The 23,573-nt window shown below is 42.1% G+C and overlaps 2 protein-coding genes across 12 annotated transcripts in view; one reads left to right on the top strand and one right to left on the bottom strand.

The window, feature by feature from the left end:
* Positions 1–14,572, top strand: part of LOC139592806 (rap1 GTPase-activating protein 1-like) — a 44,565-nt gene extending 29,993 nt beyond the window's left edge. For 4 of the 11 annotated variants that reach the window (XM_071433091.1, XM_071433090.1, XM_071433085.1 and 1 more), the window contains 7 exons: positions 1,110–1,213; positions 3,473–3,589; positions 8,270–8,396; positions 8,487–8,589; positions 11,598–11,683; positions 11,838–11,908; positions 14,123–14,572. In XM_071433091.1, coding sequence (XP_071289192.1) covers positions 1,110–1,213; positions 3,473–3,589; positions 8,270–8,396; positions 8,487–8,589; positions 11,598–11,683; positions 11,838–11,861 — 561 coding nt within the window. In that variant the 3' untranslated portion in view covers positions 11,862–11,908; positions 14,123–14,572. Of the gene's footprint in view, positions 1–1,109; positions 1,214–3,472; positions 3,590–3,916; positions 3,964–6,227; positions 7,019–8,269; positions 8,397–8,486; positions 8,590–11,597; positions 11,684–11,837; positions 11,909–13,872 lie in introns of those variants that run through there. The other 7 variants (XM_071433087.1, XM_071433089.1, XM_071433086.1 and 4 more) reach the window with 6 other exon arrangements.
* Positions 14,573–14,707: 135 nt separating this feature from the next.
* On the bottom strand, positions 14,708–22,262 carry GSTK1 (glutathione S-transferase kappa 1). The gene is made up of 8 exons (XM_071433119.1): positions 22,031–22,262; positions 21,393–21,474; positions 20,490–20,618; positions 20,082–20,182; positions 19,640–19,675; positions 16,892–17,008; positions 16,315–16,408; positions 14,708–15,007 (listed from the first exon to the last, which is right to left on the bottom strand). Exons 1-8 carry the CDS (start codon positions 22,094–22,096, stop codon positions 14,967–14,969), a joined length of 666 nt encoding a protein of 221 aa, XP_071289220.1. The 5' UTR covers positions 22,097–22,262; the 3' UTR covers positions 14,708–14,966.
* Between the last annotated feature and the right edge of the window lie 1,311 nt (positions 22,263–23,573).

The raw sequence follows: 23,573 nt of genomic DNA, 5'->3' as shown, positions 1-23,573 counted from the left end.
TTTGCTGTATCATCCCATTTCACAAGTGGTGACAGCATGTGTTGCAGTCTGTTTTGTCTGTGCCCATCTTTAGCCCCAGTTCATGAGTAAACTAGAGCTGAGATTGATGCAGACTGGGAGAAGAAAGCCAAACATGATTCTGCATCAGACATCCATCTCTGATATCCTGGATTAGATCCTGTATGGTGCCATGTGTTAAAAAATGCATGCACTGTGGTTTGGCTGGAATGATACTGTATTGTCATATGGCAAGACCTGAGAACATAAGGACCCTAGAACGGTTTAATTTTCTTTGATTTCACCAATCAGACTATTTTCTGTAATATAAACAGGCGCACAAGATATTCAAGGTGCTGTTTTGCTGTAAATAGAATTTGTATGTTGGGAACAAACAACAGAATTAATAAAGTTTGGGGTAAGAAGAAGAATGAATATTTCTAGTCACTATCAAAGCCTTTCTTACTTGATAGGGATACTAAATATATGTGACCAATGAATTAAAAATCTATCACAAACCTTTCTAGAAAAGGATCCATCAGTTTCTGATACTGAAAATATGGTTACCTTGGCCAAAATGCATCCAGCTGGTTGTGGTCTCTGCACTAGTGATGTCAATACAGGCAAACTACAAAAACCCACCCATCTCTGAGTAAGCCAAGAAGGTGTCCTTCAGTGTGAAGATTTCTTGGTGACAGTTTACTTGGTTGTATGCATTCTTTATGTCAATACAACAAAGTCATAGCATACTAATGACTTGGGTTTGCTGCCTCCTTTTCTCCTTTAACTTCTGGTTTCTTTGTCTTTCTGGTTCTGCCTCTCCTCTCACCGTATGGGGATACCTCCCTTCCCAAGCCTGTTTCTCTGTATACTGGCTGTGTTCTGCCTTTGTTTCTTTATAACTCTGTCCCTTTCTCACACCACCTTTGTGAGCCCTGGCTGCTCTTGCTCGCTGACAGAAAGTACTCCTTGCACAGGTGGAGCTGAGTCTTGTATTGCAGTAAAGGAAAGGATCTGGACCCATGTTTCAAACTCTTCTCCTATGCTTTCAGCTCTCCACAGCTTTTCCTGTCTTGTTCCTCTCTTTTCTGTCATGTTTTCCTTTTTTCTAGTCTTTTGCCTTGCCTGGTAGGAGCCCATCACGTACTCGAGCCAGCCGCTTCCACGGGCGACGGAGTAGTGCCATTGGCATTGAAAACATACAGGAGGAGAAGAGGTATGAGCTGTGGGGAGATGAGACAAAGAGGGTAAAAAAACCAAGAGGAGATGAGAAAAGGAACATAGGCACATATAGGTAGAGGGGGAACCATCAGGAATGAGAACTAAAATGTAAATTGTTGGAATGGGAAGAAAAGAGTCTGATTATTGACTGATGGAGACATGGACAAATAACAGAAACAGACAAAATTAAAAGAGGGTGTTTGGAATTGGAGAGATTGAGTATTTGAGTAAGAATGGAGGAAATGCATGGAGGAACATTATAAGATCACTCTTAAATATTGTGCAGTACTATCCAGGACTCTTGAGTTTTCTGCTCTTCACTGACCACTTTTAGAAGCAAGTCAGATGAAAGGCTAGTGTTTGGGAAGGGGATGCTTGATTGTTTATTTGTTTTAATGTTAAAATATTCAAATAGGCAAAACTGGTAACTTACAGGATTTATGAAAAAAAAGCTTTAAGAACAAATGACTAGTGTTTGAGTTAGATCATCTGAGAAATAATTATAATTTATGAATAATATACTGCTTCAAGGAGTGATTTGGCATATTTGACAGAATTATAACCATTCAAAAGGTGTCTACTGGTCACGAGAGATTATTTAGTTAAATTATACATTTCTCTCAGCTCTAGCTGAGACATCTTTTTAAGATTATACAGAGTCTCAAAAGTCACATGAATGCTCTGGATCTAATATGCAGTTTTCCCAGTTGCAAGAATTCCAGGAAACAGCTTAAAGACTGGGTGCAAAAGGGAAAAAGTCACCTCTAAATTGGAAACTAGTTATTTTAGGAGGAAATTACTGCATTTTCCCTTCTTAATGAGGTGCCTATGACCTAATCCAAATAAAAATAGAACTTTTGAGAAAAATCTTCAGAGACAACTGCCCTGTAGTAGTCTAAGCTATCACAGTAGCCATAGCTTCTTACTACTTTAAATACTTTTGTACCTTAGGCATCTGTGTCCTTCAGTCCATTACTCTGTCTACAACATCTGTTTCCGTGCCCTTGAAGGATCTGTAAAACTTTCCTACTACAGGGAAAACCCCTGGATTTATTTTCTTTTTTTTCCCCCTGCTCTTTGCTTGGAGCGATCTGATGAACTAATTGGCTTATTTAGCTTTCCTTTTGTTTACTTAGATGTGAGGAACAGGGAGCCTTAGTTTGTATTTTCTGAAAGACTTTTTGGGTCATTCTTGAAGGTGCAGTTTCACTAGCAACTGCTCTAACAGTTCATTGTTATTGAAAGCAGATGTGATACTTCCCCTCTGTCCCTTTCATCTACCCAATCCTGACTATTCCTTGTGATGATTGCTCAGATCCCCAGTGGGCCTTTCATGGAACTGATTCAGCCCAGTAATCAAATAGAAAAAGTATCAACTTTCTTTCACTGGATTAATTGTCTGCCAGGTTCTGCCATGAACTGGCTCGTGGAGGAGTCTGATGTGTACCAGGACTGGTGGAAAGTGCACTCAGCAAGAATGAAGGAGGCTGGAGCATGCTCTCTTTCTGGGAACAGTGAGCTCAAAGTGTCACCTGTGACTTCACCCTGAAGCTGTAATTTAACGATATGCAGGCTTTGCTGACAGAGCTGACCCAGTCCATCCCCTTTGTTAGTTTGTTGTAGGAGTTTCAGGGGTTGTTTTAATTTTAGAGTTACTTTTTGTCAGGGTAATTTCCAGTCTCACAAACAATTGTATTAGCATAAGTGAGGGTATCAGAAACTGTGATGTGTGGGGCACAGGTAGGGTCAACTGACCAAGAGAGCAGAGGAAGAACTTTGTGACAAACTCCATCACTGAAGCCCTAAGAAATCCCCCAAAATCCCTTCGTTTTCCTTTCTTTAATTAAATGTACCTCTCATTTCAGTTACTCAAGACAACTTTCTTCAGTGGTATCTTGACAAGTCCTAGTAGCAATAACACTTTTGTAACCATCATCTTTATGCTCTCTATTAAATCCTGTAGCTTCTTAAGACCAGTGGAATGGAGAGGATAGAGGAAAAAGTTAAAAAAATAAAGGTGACTACTGAAATTAATTCAGGCCTTTATATCAATTCAAAAGGAGCTTAAAGTTGGCCATTTCCAGATGTCACATGTGACATCAAAGGAGTCTGCCCTTTTCAGCGCAACTGTGTTTGCTTCCCTTTAACATGTATACAGGAGATACAGCTTTCTACTGTGTCTTGTAAGGGAGTGTTAGAATAGATGGTAGTTAACTCTGGCCCTGGGGTATAGCTGGTTTCTCTTTTCTCCCAGCAGAGACACCACAGAGAGAATACAAAGGGTGTTGGACAGTCCAGGAACTTTCTTTGACCTGAAGTCTGATGGATCATCTAGTCCCAGCTCTCCAGAGTTCCCCAGCAGGAAGAGCAAGTGAGTTGAAAATAAGTTTTAGTATTTGAAAGATGCTCACTGTCTCTGGTATTGGCTTAAGTGTGATGCATGTCTTGCTCTGTTGAAGGCTTTACTGAAATTGTCCACATCAGGCATTGTAGCATCTCAAAAGTTGGATGTCTGGCTGTGGCACAGTGATTCAGAGCCTGTCAGGAACTTGGCTTTCTTAAACAGACCGTGATGAAAGATTGGACCACGTGATTTTGGTTATATCTTTACTGTAATGTAAGCTTGCATCCAACAGGATACACAAAATCCTAGCTGTCCAATTACCCATGTTTACTCATGTGTATGTTTCCTCTATAGTTTGCTCTGGAGTGATTTTGGAGCTTCATGGAGAAGCTTGGACAAGGGTATGTTGGGTTGTACTCAAGTTCTGCCCCTTTAAGCAGGATTCATGCCGCTGCTCCCAACCAGCGTGAACTAACCTGTCTCCAGTCTCCCCAAAGTGTTACAGCAGGATTCCAGCACGGTCCCATGTGTTGCACCTATGTTTCATTGCTAAAGCACGCCATACCACACCCAGTGGTATGTGCAAAACACTTCATGCAGTAGTCTGCAAGTTAATTCTCCAGTTTCTGGTTGTCAAAAACTGGAAAAATGCAATTTCCTGGTAGTGGAGCTTTGCTGCTGCTAAGCTGTATTATACTGGGATGTGATCCTACCTAGAACACTTCAGGGAAACCATCCATTTACATTTCCAAGACCCCAGAACAGCCTGTCTTTAAATCAAAGGCTGCAGCTGACTTTCTGGAACATTTTACTACACCTAATTTTTTTCAAGAGCTTGGATGAGACCTGTGGCAAGAAAGGTAGCAAGTACTTTGTATTAGGGTATTTCCCTTTCTCAGGACTGAGGAGATGCTTAAAAAATTTCAGGAAGTGCCCTAGGACCAGGCATCTATGGTTATAGTCGCTTCAGGTGCCAAATTTGACAAGGAAGGGCTGTCCTTCCAACTACACCCAATGCCCGCTAAGAATTACAAGCTGGTGACTATCTGCAGTAGTTCAGCTACCCAGTTGTGTGCTGTAGGACTGCTCAGAATTTTGCCACAGCCAAGGTGCAGTGTTCTAGTTTTTGTGTGTGTTCTAGTTTTTGGGTTGGATGAGTGCCCAGAATTTTGGTGCGGAGGAGGATGGGAGCACATCTAGGAGATACAGACCATTTAAGGTGCTAGCTCTGGCAGCTAAGGACTAGAGGGAATGCAGGACATGCTGATTTGTCAGCACCCCCCATCTTCCAGCATTACCAAATCATTCCACCTTCCCTTCCTCATCCTGCCTGGGGCCTTGTTAGTGAACTAGAAGTTCCTGACAGGCATGTGTGAGAGACTCTTGCTCTGATTAGATAGCAGATTACCTTGCATAATCACCAAGAATTCTGCTTCCCCCACTTCCCAACCCCCATTCTCCATCAGCTGAGGAGGTGAGCCAGCTGCAATGGCTGTTTCAAGTTGGTGTCCACATGCTTTCAGAGAGCAAACATAGCATGGGATTTTACTAACAATACTTGCATGAATATTGTTTATGCACATTAGGCATGACCTGTATGATTTGTCAGTTTGTCTAGTTCTGTTCCCAGGATTCTTTTTCCAGTCATGGACTCAAAACCACTTAGGATCACCAGAAAAAAAGAAGTATTTTCATATCTGTGGTGGTTTAGCCCATTCCTGGACAGTTCATTTACAAGGTGGGATGCAGCATGGAGTTTTGCACAATCAGTGATTAGTCAGAGTTAGAGCTGTAATCTCAGAGTTAGGGACTAGCCCATGTGCAGCCATACTTTTTGCATGACATCGGGGACAGGGAATTAAGAACATGTCGTTCCACCATGTAAAGCACACCATTTTCAGCAAGACAGTATTAGCACAATATTGCAGGAGAAGGCTGGGAGTGTAAAGTCTGTCTTGGAGACAGTTTATTGGCATTCTGCTGAAATAGCCTACCTGGTGTTCATCAGCTGTGAAAACAGGATCAAGATGTAGGCATACTTCCAATGCAGAAGAGTTCTGCCTTGTTCTAGAATAATTTATGTAGTCCCTCTTAGATAACAGAATGGGCTATCCCTGGGAGTATGTCATCAGTCTATTCCTGGTTCTCTCCATAGAGTCACAAGAAATTTCTGTTACCTCAGAAATGTCCAGCATGATGCTACTGGTCTTACATAATAATTTCAGACTCTCAAAACTTTGAATGATCAACCTCTTCACCTGTGTTCTGCTAAGAGCAACCTGGAAATAAATGCAAAGGGAACACATAAGTAATAGATTAATTATTTTACAGTAGAGGCAGAGCACGCTGCTGAGTTTAACAGATGTTTATACAGTGATCAGCCAGCAATCCATGAAACTGCATTGTTGACTTGAGCTAACGGTGTCTTCTCTCCCACAATTGTCCTTAGTTTTTCTGCTTTACTGTCCAGGTAGCCTTCCAAATAATCCTTCTTCTCAAGGGACAGACTCAAAAGAATGAACCCAGCCTATGTAACCAAGTAGTAGAAGTCCTGAGGATCAGACGACTCTCTGGGTTGCATCTGAAAAATCAAGCACTGTACTGTGTATGTCCATATCGTAGGAAAAGTACATGGGTTTTTTGTATGTGTGTTTTCCCTCCTCAGACACATCTGAGTGGGGACATCAAGCCAATCAGGAGTGGACCGGATGCTACTCAGTCATTGGGTACCTCACTGAAGACACTGGCAAGACTTTTGGGGTGAAATCAGAGTCCTGGCTAAGAGGAGCATGAACGTACTTAGAGGACCTCAAGGACTGTGGAGAGACCGAGTGGCACCAAGTAACGCTCCACTGGCAGTTCCTGGAGCAGGAATTCTGTGAGAGGGAGATGGACAGATAGCTCCTGTTGGAGCATTTTGGCTCTGTGCCCTTCCCATTGCCAAATCAGCAGCCACTGAACCAACCTCTACTAGTGATGGGGAACGGAGGCCACCTTGAGTGCGACCCCTTCTCTTCCCTTCCTCTCCCCTCAGATGAGTGAGAATAGTTTGGCCTGCAGAATGCAAGAGCAGAAGAACACAACTCCACCTCTGTCTCTAGTGCCTTGACACAGGTCAAGAAATGCAGTGCAGAGAACAAAGATGGAGAAACCTGCTGAGGAAGGGTGCTGAGGAGGAGATATTTTGTGGAAATCTAGATCCCACTTCACTTAGATTCATGTTATTGATTTGCTCTGCTAAGGGAGAAGCATGTTGGCCTTCATTTCCTCCAAAATATATTTCCTAATCTCTTGAGGAAATATCTTCGGCCTTTATTGGCCCTGTCTTCACTGTTCTCCTTGTTGCATGCTGGCATGTAATATGCCTGGGACTTTAGGTTTCACAACTGCTTGTAGGTCAAGACTGGCCACATTTTGCAGTGTTTCTGAAGGAATAAATATATTTAGTATGTTAAAGGTGTCTTATCTTTCTTGCCTCTCTTAACTTTTTTTTTTTTTTCCTTAACATTTTAAGCTCTTTGTCTCTCTCTTACTAGCTGTTTTTTTATGCAGACAATGAGTATTTCACCATAAATTTGGGGCTTACATGCACAGTGCACCTTCTGCTATGTAAGAGTGTCAGCCTCATGGCTTGCTGTATCTCCTGAATATCCTCCTAAGCAGTGGATCCCAAATTCTCAGCTGGGAAGAGCTGACCTTAAGGGTCTTTGATAGATCTGAAACATGCACCAGGCTACCTCAGTGTCTGTTCCATTTGATAGAGTGGTGGTAAAGGGATCCAATACAGTTTGCTTTGGATGTCCCCTTTGAATGGCCTTGTTGGGAGCTAAATTTTAGGGGGAGAGACCTACAGGAGTCAGTCTATTGGCAACTGGGCCCATGGAAAATCACCAGGATGGGAATCCTGACCTAGGTGTGTTCCTGTCTGTAAGCAGGAGGAAGGCTCTGACTTGTCTGTGCAGGAGCTTGGCACTTGATCCTACATAGTTTTACACTGAGACATCCTGCAATAATGCAGATCTCAATAATGTGTTCCTACCTCCCCATTGCTTCCTTAAACTTTCTTAGTTAACTGTTCTGTAATACTGGTTAATGTGTGTCTGCTTTCCTGCTTCCTCCTGTTACACCTGTACAGAAAACAGTAACAATTTATAAGCTCTATGACATGAAAAGTATGCTTTTTATGGCCCCTTTGTTCTGCCTGGAATTTCACGTAAGACAAAACACGATAGCCTGAGACCGGCTGTGGAAATGGGTGGCCTAGACTGGACTGCACCTGCTGCTTATACTCAGTTTAACACCTCTTCCTTCTGTATTTAGGCTCTTAAAATCTCTGATCTCCACAGTAGGGCATCTGTTGATTTTAATGAATATCTAGATGTATTTAATACTTAAATGCAGGTGGTTTGAGTCACTCCACTTTATTACACTTAGGTCTGTGACTTAAAAATTTGTTCAGACTTGTCCTTTCATACAGTTATCCAGAATGGAGACAGAGAATTGGTGTTTCTCCTGAGTGATGTAGCAACAAGAAATTAAGGTATGCATGCCAGTTCACCTGAATTCTGTTCCTAGGTGGAAAAACTTGCTGTGGATGAATAATATATTCTTACTGTTTCTGACTGCTACATAATAAAGCTATGCATCAAGAAGTTAAGCCTTTGTGTAACAATAAGCATGATCATGTTGAATGCTTGCATTTCACAGAATGCTCAGGAGTCAGACTTCAGGATACTGTGTGATGCAGCCACTCTCACGTTCATCATCCAGTGTAAGCAGTTGTTGTAGTGGATTGAGGGAAAATGGAACATCTGAGGAAGAGGAGAATGACAGGGTGGGTGTATGATCTCTAACAAACAGAGGCTACCCTCCCTGATTTTTTACCAGGTGCATTATTAAAACACATCTTCTTTGCCCTCTCCAGGAGCTGACGTGCTCACTTAAGGGCCCTCCAAAACAGGATTCAATGGTTCAGAGTATGTGGCTGGATGACAGTGACTGCACACCCAGTACTTCTAGCTCACCAGGTAAAAAAGAAAGAAAAATAGAAAAAACCCTCTATTTATGCTTCTAGAAGCATATGAGAGGTTGAGCCAAATCTTTTGTATGCTGTACGTAATAGTTTAGAAGCACAGGTAGATGATAGCCCAGAAAAAGGGGGAGAGCAGCTGCCATGCAAAGTTTAACTGGGAAAGAATTCTTCAGTGCCATGAATAAATAGTGCTGTACATACTGCAAAAGGAGTTACAGTAGACTGCAAAGAATTAAAGTGTTCATGTTTTTTCTGTGGAGAGCTATGGTTGCATTTCTGAATGCAATCCCTGTATAAACTAGATAGTTTGGATATGGGATTATAGGAACTACTTCCTGAACAAAGCAGTGTGCTCCTAAGAAGGTGGGTAATCAGGAAGCCAACCTGCACTGAGAGTTTTTTGCCAAGGTTGGGCTCTTAGTCTAGGACTTGATTAAAGCTCAGATGTAGTTGATTAAACTCGGCTTGGATCCATTCACTATAATCATCCATTCAGTGCAGAGATGATTATAGTCCTTAGAAGTTCTCTTCAGTCCTGTAGCAGAGACACCTGTTGTGTTTCCTGCTGTAGAGGTGGATCACCTGCCCTGATCTCAGACCCTGTTTGCAGTTGCATTTCACTTTTGTTAAAATGAACTGGTTTGGATTGAAGCATTTCTTGTTGAGCATCAGCCTTAAGCTAAAATTAGGGGAAGTTTAAATCAGTTTCAGTCTGTTTCTGAGAATGGGGCTATGTAAGATTTTGGGAAAGTATGATTGAAAAGACTAAGCTTTTGAGTTTGGGAAGTCATTAGAAACTGTGAAAGGCAAAACATTTAACATTTGTTGCTGGAAGACTGGAATAGGAGCATGTTGAGGTGGTAAGAGATACTAGGGATCATGTGTATGGCAAGGAAGAGAGCTGGTTGGAATGAACCCTGAAATCTTTATAGGAATTGTGTGAAAGAGGATTGTTTGTAATGATTACAAGGGTCAGAAAGTGGAGTCAATTTACTTTGAGAATAGAGTTAGGTCTCATTCCCCACAGCTCCCATATATGAGATACCAAGAGTGGCCATCAGATCCCTGTCTGTATCTTAGCAACACCATTGAAGATGTGATACTGTCAGATATTCTGCAGAGATCTCTGTTCTATCACATATTCCTCTTTTGTTGTGGATGCTGGAGGCAGGGATGCTTTCCATTGGCCTCTTCTGCTTTTCACAGATAGTTTCTCTGTCTGCTGACTCAATTATCTTACAGTATATAGATCATTAATATGCATCACTGAGAATAATCATTACGAGAATGCAGTGTTAACTTCAATGTAATTTTTAGGTTTTACAACCCTGGGGACAGAGAGCAATATCCTGGTGGTTTAGTTTTGCCCTTTATTAAGTTATTTAGTAAGTATTCAGCCACAGTTAATGCACTGTGTAAAATCAGACCAAATGAATTTTCTTTAATGTAGAAACCTAAGACAAGCCCACTGTGAGTCTAGATCCTACACTGAATAAATCCAGCATTCCTGACCCATGTACACATTCTTGGCTTCCCCAATTTGCCTTTCAGATTGAGAGAGCAAAGTTACAGGGAAAAAAAAAAGTCAGTCTGTGGTCATTATGCTTCCAGATCATGACATAGTGAACTGCCTTTGCCAAAATATTTTCTGACTTGGCTTTAAAGTACCAACAAGTCTCATGTGCCAGTGCATGTCACATGAGGCAGAGGTGACTTTCTCCCTAGCCTCAAGGGCAGGATAAAAATTCAGCTATAACTCTCCTCAACACTTAGACACTACCAGATGTTAGGTGTATTTTTATTTAGTTACTTGGCCTGTTAGTCACTTCCTACAAAAAACATACATCATTATTAAATTCTAGCATGGTGGAACTGGGATATATACAAAATAGAGAAGAACCCTCATATTGTAAATTCATGTTGTTTAAAACCACAGCATTTGGCAGTGATTCACCAATTTTGATTTTAAATCTCAGTTTTAAATTACATAATTGCACTGGGAAAGGGGATAGTCTACCTTGGAAAAAATGCTGAAACAATAATTGCATCTTATCTGTTTCCTAGAAAATACTGGTGTGATCACATATAAGTTAAAAAAAAAAAAAAAAAGAAAGAAGTGTTCCTGGGAAAAGCATCTGAGCATACCATCTTAGCAGGAATCCCTCATTAGCTTTCTTCGTTTTCCTGATTGAATGGTGGTTAGATTTGCCATCAGAGGTATTCACCTACCCATTCTACCCCTTAGCACATTCCACACTAAACTCTTTAATTCAAACTCTTTCCATTTTCCTCTGATTTAAAGAAAAGATTTAGTATTTTATAATAGAGATTTATGTTGTGATGCAGCTATGCAAAAACTCCCACAAACTGTACTGGTTGGAAATTAGAATATTTAGTATTTTTAACCATAGAATGGATAGAATGGAGGATCATCTAAGAGTTAATGTAGAATGGTTTAAGAAGGCTGTTATGTTAAAGACATCTTACTCATTTTTTGAGAAATATGTATGGTAAATATAAGCTGATTACAGAAAGAAGAAGAATGCTTTTAATTTGTGAATTTTGCAAGCATTTAATCCCTGGTTTTGCCATGGTGTTGATATGTGATGAGAGGCAAATTCCTTAAGCCCTGAGGTCAGATATGGGAATCTCAAGGGAGGGGTCAGAGGGAGAAAGAAGAGAAACACTGTGAAAGCGTAAGATTGGAGTCTGCTTCACAAATGTGTATCCTTGAGAATAAGGCATTCAGATTGTCTGGAAACAGTGGCTGATGACTATTTTTTAAATGAAATTAAAGCAGTCACTTTCCTCACATTTTGAACTGGAATGAGAAACAGGTGAAGGTAAACCTAGTCAATTTGGGCATAGGTACACTCCTTTCACTCTTATCTGTGGATGAGCCACAGATCTGTGAGAACTTTGGAGTAAAACCAGCTAGGTGTGCAGCTCCTGGGATACCCTCTTGATTATTTTTGTATTGTTCTGTGCTTGGTTCCCTTCTAGGAAGCAGGTTGCTTCCTTCCAGCAGTGTTGCTGGCTCCACTGGAAAAGGAAAAGGCAGCAAAGCAGAGGCTCAGCACCATAATCCAGTAAGTGCTTTAATAAAATGTTTTCTTCTCGTTTGCACAGAGATAAGGACGGGAGAAAAGAGAGAGGCTTGATTTAGATGTTGCTTGCTGAGGGTTGAAAGGGCGGTAGGAAGGCGCTGGCAGGGGGAGGTTAAAGCGGTGCCTTGTTCTGCAGGCCTCCATTTTGTGCTGTGTGTGATGTCAGCGCTGGAGCACTGTCTGCTGCACGCAGGGTGAGGAGCACAGGTAATGGACACGGGGGAGGAGAGCCACGGGCCCCTGGCCATCCCTGCCTCTCTGAGACAGTGCAGCAAGTGCTGTACAGCTTCTCAGGAAACAGAATTAGTCCTTTACCTTCCTCCCCAAGCGATCTTCCGTGGCAAGTGACTCTGGCCTGTCTGATTTACCTAAGCGCTCCCTTTCCTGGCTGCCTCCTCCCTCTCAGGGAACAGCATTTCCCATTGAGATTCTGTTCTCTACCCTAATCTAGGCACAGTTTCTTTCTCTTCTTTGTCTTTCATTGTTCAGTTTCCTTTGCTCAGATACAACCTACCTTTCTCTGTGCCTAACGTCAGCTTCTTATAATAGTTTCATTACTTTGTAGAACCCCTTTTTGTTGCTCATTTTCTGATGTTGTGCCTATCTGTACACTTGCTTATTTGCTTTCAGCCTAGCATTGGTGGGACCTACTTGTCCATGCCAGTTTCACAGCTTTTCCAGACATGGGAAGTGGGACTTGATTTCCTGGTGAGGGAAAACGGGAACACCACTTCAGGATTGTTCCCTAGAATTCATAGTCCAGTTTTGTCTGTGTTGTTGAGTCTTTTTGCTCAGTGTCCCTTTCCTTGCCCAGTATCTTGTCTGGCCTGACAGCTAAACAGCTACCTTGAAAGTGGTGGGGATGTGAGGCTCTCAGGAACCAGTTTGGTATGCAGCTGAGTAGAAGAGGATCACCTTTATGGAAGAAAATTCTTCCAGCTATTCCTAAACATTCCTAAATAGCTGGTAGTTCTTACCGTAGTTTCTGTTCAGATCCTCAGCGCTCAAGTTTTAGCTGCCCTGCCACCTTGTGGCATTCAGAGCAGTCAGGTGAACAGTTCAGCCCCATGAGGTGGTGGCCACTGGCGCCGCAGCAGATCAGAGAAGGGAGCTGATACTCGCCACTGAGGCTGCTTCAGTGTGTGCCACAGCAAAGATCAGAACTGAGCGTGACAGTGCAGCTGCCAGCCACTGTGTACTGGGGTCATCCCCAGAGTTTTTGCCAAGAGCTTGTGCTCACAGCACAGCTCTGTAACATAGGAGCAAGGTTGTCTAAATGAGGGGCAGAACTCCCTCAAAGTTCTGCTCCCAAACAGGCACATTTTGCTCAGAATAGGTAGAGAGTCAGAATTGCAACAAACTCACTGATACAAAGGCAAAGGCTGTGGTTTTGCCTTTACTGGTGGCTATTATAGGCAATAAGCAATATATCTCAGTAGTACTCAAGTATGATTTTAGTACCTAAGGTTTTGAGCATGTCATTTCCACTGATTTGAAGTAGGTCAAAAAGCATTTAAGATAATTTCATTAAATACATTGCAGTCTGTAGGATCCATGTCTTTTGGTTCATCTGCCAAATCAAAAACATTCTGCCACAAAGGCTGGTTATTTTTCAGTTGATCTGGCTCAAAGAACAAAGTTTCACGAGACCCTGCTTTTCACTGTGACATTATTTGCAGATGTTCTTTGAATTCTCACCAGCTCCTTACCAGAGCACATTATTTCCACAAAAGGGCATTTTACCCACTCCTGAGATAGCACTACTGTCTTACAGTGATGTTTTAGTCATTCAATTTTATCACAACCTCTGAATCAGTTTGATAGCACAGATTGGAGACTAGCAAGTTTCAGGGGAGAAATGGTAAAAAATTTCTGGAACATGGCTTCAAGGGGCTCAAAGAAACCTATGGCACCCACATCCATGGTAACCTCCTTGTCATTCTAACTCCTCTTATCTCTCACAAAGTTTTCCTTAAGTTCCAGACTGAATTTGCCCAAAGACTAATGGGTGCACTGGTAAAAAGGAGGAAGGACTCCTCCAATCCTAGGGTATTTCCTGAAGAGCTGAAAGAAGTAAAAACTGTGGATGGGGGAACAAATGATACTCCCACAACACTCAGAGGTGTAATAACATGAAGGATACAGATTTTTTTTCTGATGCTTTGTTCTAGGATTTGCTGTTCAAGTGAAAATACGTGAATGTGCTTTACTCTAAAGTTCAGAAAAAGACAAAAAAGGGAATTCCAGCTACTCCTGTTTCATTCAGTGATGCATCAGAGAGTGTGGAATCATTGTGAAATGAAACTTCATATAAATCAAATTTCTGTGTGTCATTCCAATTCAGCCAATACAGGGCCAAGCTCAAACAATTTCCATGTGAAATTTCTTATTTTAATTGTTTGTGTACCTTTCCCTCTGCAGACTACATGCTTGGAAGTCACTCACAGCCATATCCAAATCACCTTTGGATAGGCAGCAATTAGGGCATCCTTGAGGAAGCAAAACAGAGTCTACTTCAGTTACCAGCTGAACCTACAGTGGTGTTCACAACCATCCTCCAAAGACATTCCTGTAAAACCTGGATTAGTTAAAAACCCCTGCAAGGTTTGGGGTTGGTGCCCACAAATGCACGTGTATGGTGGTTTCCTCAAACATCAGTCACTGAAGGTGTATCAAATATTGTCCAGGATGGGGACAGTTCCTTTTAAAATACTTGATTGGTTCGCTAGGCTTTTCTTTAGGCTTGAATTGTGTCCTTCCCAGCGGCCATGATGCAAAGTAAAAGGAAGCATTAATATCTTAGCCTGTGCTTCTTATGTCTATGTAGTACACTGGACTTAAAATAAAAGGAAATGTAGCCAGCTTCTCTTAGGTTTTATGTGTGTGTGTGTGTGTGTTTTTAAAGGACAAGCAGGAAGACATAAGAAACCCAGAGATCACAGTCCAGTAACTACGTAATCCTCATGTTTTTAGGGTAAAGGAAAGAAAACCAACCAGGGAAGAATGTTCATTCTGCAAGAAGTTAAATCTTTAATGTTAATCTTTGATCTGTTGAAAGAAAGGAAGCACATTTGTATTGGTAAACACCTCACCAGGCTGGTAATACTGGCAAACTTTGATATTTTTCAAAATTACAGATGAGACCAAGCAGTAAAGTTAACTGTTAAGGATAAGAAAGCCATCTCTCCATACAATTGAATACATTCAAATAACCACTGAAGACTGACATATATATTTTCCTTCCTATATATTTCCCCAGGACTTTTCACAGCTTAGGGCTTGGAACTGGTCCCAGCCACTTTTCACCTGCAAGACAAACCAGCACAAAAGAGATATGTTAAAATGTAATCCATACAAGTAATTGGCTGGTCATTTTTCTGCAGCAGGATTACTGTTCCTACTCTGGTGAAGGGTAGCTACTGGTGATGGAATACAGATTTATATCTTGTTTGGTGTGCTACAGCCAGCTCCATAAATCTTTCACTGTCTAGTCACAACTGAGACTGCACAGAAGAATTATTTTCCTCCATTAGAGATGAGATGTTCTACAGGTCAGGGATATTCCACATGAGGGAGAAATCAGTTCTTTTTAGGACTCATTTTGCAGGGGGGGCTGGGTGCTGGCTTAAAAAAAAGCAAAAAAAGGGTGCAAGGCTGCAGCGTCAGAGAATCAAAAAGAAAATCTGATTAAGTCCTTGGAGCTGAGACTAGAAACCAGGCCACAGCATTTCAGTCAGTATTAGTGACTGCTGTAGTGAGTGTTGGGTATTCTTCTTCCTCACTCTCATGTTCATCAAGAATATTTTATAGAATCAGAAACTCATCCAGAACACTAAAAAAGAAAACCTCAAAAAATTTCCATTCTGCTTAAGCCTGTGACTAATACTAATTTGCATTAATTCTATCTGCTGAATGCTTTCCTCAAATGCATGAGCTAATTAAGTGCATTACTCTTTCTAGAGACACTCTCTCAAGTGCCAAATCTTGAGATGAATAGCCCTGTAACTCATAAAAACAGGTAACTTTAGTTTTATTATTTATCACAACCTACTTCAATCTCTTAAAGAATTTAAAGTGTGTATTCTGTTAATAGAAAAATGAAAAGAAGGATGGTCAATATATGAACAACCTAAACAGCTGCGTAAGTAGACACAAGTTATGGACTGGGGAGCTGTAATAATGTGCTTTTAATAAGAAGGAACAGATATAAAATGAAAATGTTAGAACAAAAAAAAAAAAGCACTACCAGCCATAGTCATAATCTTAGCCAAGGTCTACTGTCCAGTACCAAAAGGTTACATATAGATATTCTGAGAACTAAACAGTTTCAGTAGTGTTTTGAGAATGGCACACGGAGCACAAAGCCTTGAAAAACACCAAGAGAGGGTGTGTGAGAGAGAGAACTCAAGTTACTTCTGGTCTGGAAAAGGATCATTTGGTCATTTTAAGTGTACTGGGACAGATTTCAGTCAGCAGTTTCATTCCAGGAGAAGGATAACCAACATTATTTAACATTTGAAAGCCCTTAAGAGTGTTTTACTCAGCTGCATTACGTATTTTATTCCAAGAGGGTGAAAGCATGAAACCAAGGTGATGAAATGAGGTAGACTCACCTATAATGCTGCCTAGCAGCTCTAAACGATCAGAGCCAAAAAACAGATGAGGTTTCCCATCATAATGTGCCACAACAGCAGGCATCCCAAATGCCTATTGACACCATGGAGATGAAACAGAGAATGTTATAATGGGAGAATTTCTTGCAGTCATATCATCAATCATCAGGAATAAATCCCAACAACTTTTTACTTTTTTTCCTCCCCTTCTTTTTACCTTCATTCTTAAAGATAAGCCTAATGAAGCCATCTGAAAATGGGTGACTCTCCAGAGCCTGTGTGCCCCTTTTGAAGGAGCATAAAAAACAACCTGATTAATCCACAGTTCTATTCCAAGTAGCAATAAATGGTATCTCTCAGTACTGGTTCTGTCCTTGGAATGAGTGGGTCAACCTTGTTTTCCCAGGTGACAGTGAGATGAACTACCAGCAACAGTGAGGTGGCTTTCACCCACTGGAAAACAAGAAGTCTATATAGTGCTTTCTAATCATCACCCTCATGGTTCCCTGCTTCCCTGTATTCTTAAGAGAGAAAGAAGGCACAGCTGTGAAGCCCAGTGCCATTGGAAGCATCTCACCCCATATTTCAGTGCTTCAGTTGTTGTGTCTTTCAGTCGGTCCTTCACTGGAGGGGATGAAGTCATTTCAAGTGCCTTCTGGGAGAGCTCTGCTGAGAGCCCAGCCTGTCGGGCAATCTACGAAAAGATGATTTAATTAAGAATACTCTAAAAGTAAATATTCTAATTCCTACCCTGGCCTAATTAATTTAATATTCAGGATTATCACCTAAGGTCTACTAACAAAAAAAATTTTCAAAATACTCTTGAAGCACTTCTTGCACAACTGTCTTGCTGTATTCCCAACCTATTCATCATTTAACAACTCTCAGATACAAAGTAGAAGAGACATTTTAAATCTTCCAAGCCCCAAATCTGCACTTTTTTTCCCCAGGAGTTCCTAAATCAAAGAAAAAAAAAATGAAAGAACCTTAGATACAATGACTCATCAGATAACTAACAAAAAACCTCAAACTGGTGTTATGAAAAGTAAAATCTCACTGTACAAGCCTACCAAGACAGAAACAGTTCGTGAAATGCAGCCACATGGGATCTGTAAGTGACACTGTATGAAAGACACCAAATCACAGAGGTTTAACAGTGGCTGGTGTTACTGCTGGATCTTTTTCACCTCCCCTGAGCCTCTGCCACACAGGAATGAGACAAAGTAGCCAAATTTAAACGTTCAGTGTTTACCTGGTAACAATGACTTAAAAGTACTCTTTGAATAAAGTATTTCACAAAAAGAGAGAAAAAAAAAAAGAAATGCAGTATCGCACATGGAGAAGTAATCCTGCACATGCAGGTGTTAATGACTTTTTCAATTACTTTTTTTGTTTAGCACCCACATTTTCATGTGCCTTCTACTACACTTCAGGGAAATGAGGAGCTCTTTTTGACTGTGTTTGAAGAGGAGGTTAAACAAGTGTACCACTGGACTAGAACAAAATGCTTGGTAGCCACAGTGTTTAGAGTGCAATATTGACACTTTGAAGTAGTATTTGGTCCTCACCATTTCAGGGCAGAAAGAGGATTTAAGTGGACTGGGGCAGAATTCAGACCACACGTTCCTGATACAGCAATTTATGTGAAGCTGCTTTTGAGTAAATAAAGAAGTAAAAGAATACTAAGGAATTATTATGAAGTTTTAAAAGTACCATTTTTCTGACTGATGTGTAAAATAAATCCACCTGTAAAGACTCAGATGATTGGCTGGGACCTCTCAGCCACCTTTGGATGACAAATTTCCAGAAAAGTCTAGTACTTGTTGCAGGAGTGAATGAAGACAGACACAAGCAGACAAGGGCACACATCCCTCTCTGCATTGATGCCCAGAGGGGATACTCATTGACTGCCAAACTGTGACTAAATTAGGGATTGTTCTGAGTATGAAGTTTGTGGCGCATGAAGTTCTTGCTTTATTTAAATAATGATGGATTCAGAGACAATGTGACAATGTTCTGTATATATTTATGTATTGGGTCTAGCTGGAATGGAGCTACTTTGCTTCACAGCAGCTCCTATGGTTTTGTGTTTCAGATCTGTGACCAAAACAATGCTGATAACATCCTAATTATTTTAGCTATTGATGAATGGTGTTTGCACAGTGTCGAGGCAGTCTCTGGTTTTCACTCTCCCCCCACAGTGAATAAACTGGAGCTTCACCAGAGGCTGGGAGATGACCTGAACTAACCCAAGAGACAGACCAGGCCAGATGCCATGCTCAGCAGTAATTGATGAGGAGGGAGTTTAGGCAGGTTAAGCTTTTTCTTGGGAACTGGCTGAGCATCAGTCTATGTGTAGGGATTCTTTGTTTTCTTTCACTCTGCTTCCAGTTCTCTTTTGTTTATTAAGTAATTTTATCTCAACCCACAAGTTTTCTGGCTTTTATTCCTCTTTTCCTTTTCCCCTGTCCTTCTGGGCAGTGGGAGGAAGCAAGTAAGCACCTGTGTGGTGCTTGGCTGCCTACCAGGGTAAAAGTACCACTTTAATTATATCTTTAGCTATAAATATAGTTAATTAATTAAATTATGTGTTTAAATAAAAAAAAAAAAACTTTAATTACATCCTTCAAATCTTGCTTCTTAAAAAGGCAAAGTGCAAACCTTTGCTGAAACTTTGGTAAAAAAGCTACACTAAGATGAAGCTGAAGTGCAAGAACTAGACTTAGGGAGGAATAGCAAGACTGCAAACTTAAGATTTCAGCTAGAGATGTTAGATAGGAGAGACTAGGCATGGACAACTCCTCTCTTTTTTTTGCATTCCAAGTACTTATAAAATAATGAAGAAAGGAGAGACCTTCAAGAGGATCTGCTGGTATACTACCTCACATGCTATTACAGCTTTTACTGTAATAAACAAAATTGAAATGGCAAAAGAAAAAACATCAGGAGTATAATTTCCAGATATATAAAAGGGCAGTATAGGACTGAGCTTAACAGAAAACCTGACTCCATCACTCTAAGGAAAGTCACCTTCCCCAAGTGTTGCATTACAGCTGAACATTTCACATAGCAGCAATGCCCCAATGCAGAAACTATTTATACTTTTGTGACTTTTAATAACATAGTATCAATAGGTAACTCATTGTCCAGCCTGGGTAACTTGCCACATGAATTACCAAAAAAAAAGTGTATTCTGGTTCTGAGAAAAAAAAAAAAAAAAAATCCAAACAGAGCTGGAAGGGAATTTAAATCTATTTTTCTTCAAAGTCATCAATAAGAATATCTATCAGAAATGCAGAAGCACCAAGAAAAAGGAAACACTTACAGCCAATATGTTCTCTGGCTGACTGATGTCTTCATGCTGGTAAAAGAATAAAATAAGTAAATCAGTATTTATGAAACAAAAGCTCATCTCTGGATTTTTAAAAGCAAGTTTTCTAAGAAAACAAAAATAAACCCAATAGTTGCTGGAGAAATTACCTCCAAAAAGGTCTTAAGTCACCTAATCTAGGAATGTATTAAAGTGTTTTCTGATGTGAACCACTGATCCACTGGTCGAGCCTATTGGACCCACCATATATACCTAAAAGAAGGCAAATAAGGCTGATTATAAGCTTGTGGCTTGTGAACCACTGTGACCTTAAGTTCCTCCTATGACTTTTCATTAAAAGACATTTTCTTCCTCTTGCTGGAATTCCACATTTGAATGATGCGGAACAGGGAAGTTGATAGAAAGGGTCAAGAAGCTGGCTGCATAAAGTACTGACCTGTGACCAAAAGCGCATCCAGAACTCCCTGGATAAGGCTTCCAGGTACTGTGGGTTTGTCATGTCAATGGCTGTGATAAAGCGCATGGCCGTCAGGCTGCCTGGATTCGTGGGAGACAGAGGAACACTCAGACAAGGCACAGCAGCAGGAGCAGGTGTGGTCTGCATGACTGCTACCTAAGAACAGTGTGATCTCCCCTGTAACAGAACTGAGAAACCCACAGTCTGTACAGTAAAGCTCACAGTTATCCCCCATGCTAGTATCATTCACAGCCACATTTCTCCAGAAATTCCCTTCATGGCTATGAATGCAGACTTCATACTGCTCACAGGTTCAGGAAAAGGCTGCACACAGGGAGAACTGGAACCAGAAGTGCTAGGGTGAGAAACAGCAGCTAAGACTCTTACTTGTGCCCATGATGTGCTGGAAGGCATCTGGGGACATGCGTAAAGGCACCTGGTAGTACTTTGCCATCCTTTTCATATCCTTCAGCAAGTATTCCCCTCGCTTTGGTAACATTGCTGGCGGCTTGTTACCTTTTAGGAAAAAGTTCTGTTGAGATTTCCAGCTGTATTATAGTAATACTGAACAAGCCAACACTGGACAAATTATGCTTCATATGTACATATACCTAAGGAAGAGTATAATTTCATAGTATAATTTCATTTTGGTTTACTGAAACATACTTGGCTTTTCTAAAGATAATGCTACAATTTAAACATGGTTTATTTCAGTTTTGCACTGATCAAACCTTTAGGATAGTTGAATCAGTTTTAAACCAAGGTACAAATGTCCTAGCAGGGATTTATGTTGATTCAGACAGATGACTTTTAAGCTAGACAACTCTTAATCCATGGGTAAACCAACGTAAAGACTTGTTAATTCATGATTTATGCGTTGTAAGTCTTGGTGATCCAATCAAGGCCATAAGTACTGTCTCAGGACATAGTTGTATCCTTCCTACATATTACAAAGTGCAAGTGTTCCACAAATTAATTCTGGTTTAAAATCTTAACTCTAGGAAAACACTCCCTGTCAAGTTGTTATAATTATTATTTATTTATTGTATTTCAGAACAGATGGACTTTAGCACAGACTGTCTGTGTAGTTGCAACAGTGTGAAATTCCTTTGACTAATTTCTCAATCTCTTTGGGGCTCCACAATACTGTAGTTAATCTGCAACTGGTGCCATAACTTAGTTCAGAGCTGGCTCTGCGTGGGTTCTGCACACACCCAGGGCCTGCACACTCAGTACTCTGCTAGTGAAGAAGGTATCTCCCTGCAGAGCTAATCTCCCTGTACTCCATACCAGTTTGTTGCATTATGCCACCGAGGAAAGCTGGACGGAAGCGCAGCTCAATATTCCAGATGTGCCGGTACCGGCAGAGAGCCTGCAATGTAAAAGAGTAGTGAGGGATTCACAGAGATGTCTATAGAGCTGTGTGCAGCTAAGGCAATAAATACTACAGATAAATCCTTTCCTATTGTATTAGGGCTAGTCCTAAAGCCTTTCCTGGATGCTGCCAGAGAACTCTGATCTCAGAAAAACTGAGGGGTCTCTATTCGTGTCATGACTATCCATGGCTAAGCAGCAGTAAGTATGGGAAAGGTCAGGCTCATGTTATGATCAGGACACCTGCACTTTTTAAATATGAAAGCTACCCCCGAAGCAAAATGTTCAGCACTAACTCCAGCAGTGCCGTTTGGCTCGGACACGCTTCCCTGGTGTCCCTGGATTTCAACACGCGAGGGAGAAGCCCAGGCACCCGTCAGAGGTGAGAGAAAAATTAACTTCGGGGAGCAAAAGGCGCTGCCTGCAGCCAGCCGGCCGAGCTGCCCTTGAGCGGCCCTTCCGAAGGGGAGGCGGCGGCGGGACTGGCTGGGCGCCAGCGCCGCTCCGGCACCGCGGAGACCGGGAAGGGCCTCGCTCCCTGTGCCACCCCTCACCTCAAACGCCAGCCAGGAGTACGGGGAGATCACATCGTAAAACAGCTCCACGAGAGTCCGGCCCATCCTGGCCTCGTCCCGTGCCGTGCCGCCGCTCCGCAGCGTCCGGCGGCCGCAGCACCGCCCCGGGCAGCGAGTAGCGGCGGCGGCAGCGGGGCGGCCCTTCCGCCGCCGCTGGACGGAGCCGCCCCCACCGCCCCTCCGGTCGGGCTCCGCCTCCCCGCGGCTCCCGCTCGCTCGGCCCGGCCGTGCGGCTCGCTTCGCTGGCTCGCCGGAGAGTGCCGGCCCGGGAGGAAGAGCAGGGGTGGGATCGCAGGGGGCCGGCAGGGAGCCTGTGCCCTTGGCCTTGGCGAGACCGGGGGACAGCGGGCTCCCCAGGAGGGAACTCGGGAGCTGACTCGGCGGGGCGGTCCAGCATGTTTTCCCGGGAGCACGGCGTCCCTGCCGGATCAGCAAGCGATTTACGTGCCACTGGCCCTAATATCCCCCTACCCTCCATTTTCGCCACACTTGTTTGTTCCTCCTCCATTCACCTAAGCCCTCCCCTTTCACCGCCTTTAGTTCCTCCCCTGCCCATCCCACAGAAGCGCTGTGCAATCCCAAACCGCTCTAGCTCTGCCACGGTTCCCTCCCTCCCCACCGCAACAACGCCCTTGAGTCCTGGATGTTATCGGGAACGTGCTCCTGGATCCCTCCTTTGGTTGTAATCTTGATTTTTTTTCTTTTAGCAAAGTGGATTTCTGAATTATGAGTAAGTTTAACTCAAGAGTGAAAAACCTGAATGCCAACAACAGTTTGTGACCCCCCCCCTCCCTGAAGTCTTTCTTAACACCTGAGTACTGGGCTGCGAGCCAATCGTTAAGAAAAGATTTGGGAGAGAGCTGGGAAACTTAAATGTAAAGACTTTTTACCAAGCATATTGGTGGCAAAAAAAGAATAAATGAGTGACTGAATAAAAATTCTATTTAGGAGAATTGGTAGGATTTCTCCAAAGGGGAATTCTGCCTTATGTTTTTCTCAAGGGGTCAAAAATATTGCAGAGTGTGACTTTAAAGAGGTGCAATAAGTCACTGCCTCAGGCATTCTCTGAGGTCTGTGCGTTCCTCTCTTCGGGCCACTGGAGGCTGTGGATGTGACTGCTGCTTTCCCACGTGCTGGCTCAGACTGTAGTGAGGCTGTGTGTCCCAGAGAGATAAATTTGTACACACAGAGGTGACTCCAACACAGCTGGCTACACCGACTGCAACAAGCACTGCTGCCTGTAACCCCACTCACGAACAACCTCCTGTTGTACCTGCTTTTTCAAAAGTTTGAAAGATAAATTTGTAATGAGTTCAGCTGTAGCCTGATTCTCTAGGGTTTCGACCTGTGTCTGTTTTCATCCCTTAGAAGAGAAACTTTGCCTGACAGATCCCACAGTTAAGCCATTTTACATCTTTTATTAATCTTGTTAATTGTTAATATGCTTTTAATCCAATTACTCCAATTATCCTAAACACTTCCTTGTGCAGGTGCCATCCAGGTGCAGGCAGAATGCTGTAAG

The sequence above is a fragment of the Agelaius tricolor genome, unplaced genomic scaffold (assembly GCF_023055355.1).
Source record: "Agelaius tricolor isolate 1412-34295 unplaced genomic scaffold, bAgeTri1.0.p SCAF_9, whole genome shotgun sequence".
In the NCBI taxonomy this organism is placed as follows: domain Eukaryota; kingdom Metazoa; phylum Chordata; class Aves; order Passeriformes; family Icteridae; genus Agelaius; species Agelaius tricolor.
The sequence above is the reverse complement of the archived record's forward strand: the minus strand, read 5'-3'. Positions and strand labels throughout refer to the sequence as shown.

Excerpts from the sequence above, each read along its gene's own strand:
- GSTK1 (XM_071433119.1), bottom strand. The coding sequence starts at position 22,096 with ATGGGCCGGACTCTCGTGGAGCTGTTTTACGATGTGATCTCCCCGTAC. Across the intron at positions 16,409-16,891 it reads CTGAAGCACTGAAATATGGG|GCATTTGGGATGCCTGCTGT; the intron begins GTGAGATGCTTC and ends TGGTGTCAATAG. Across the intron at positions 15,008-16,314 it reads GCTGCTAGGCAGCATTATAG|GTGAAAAGTGGCTGGGACCA; the intron begins GTGAGTCTACCT and ends TTTGTCTTGCAG.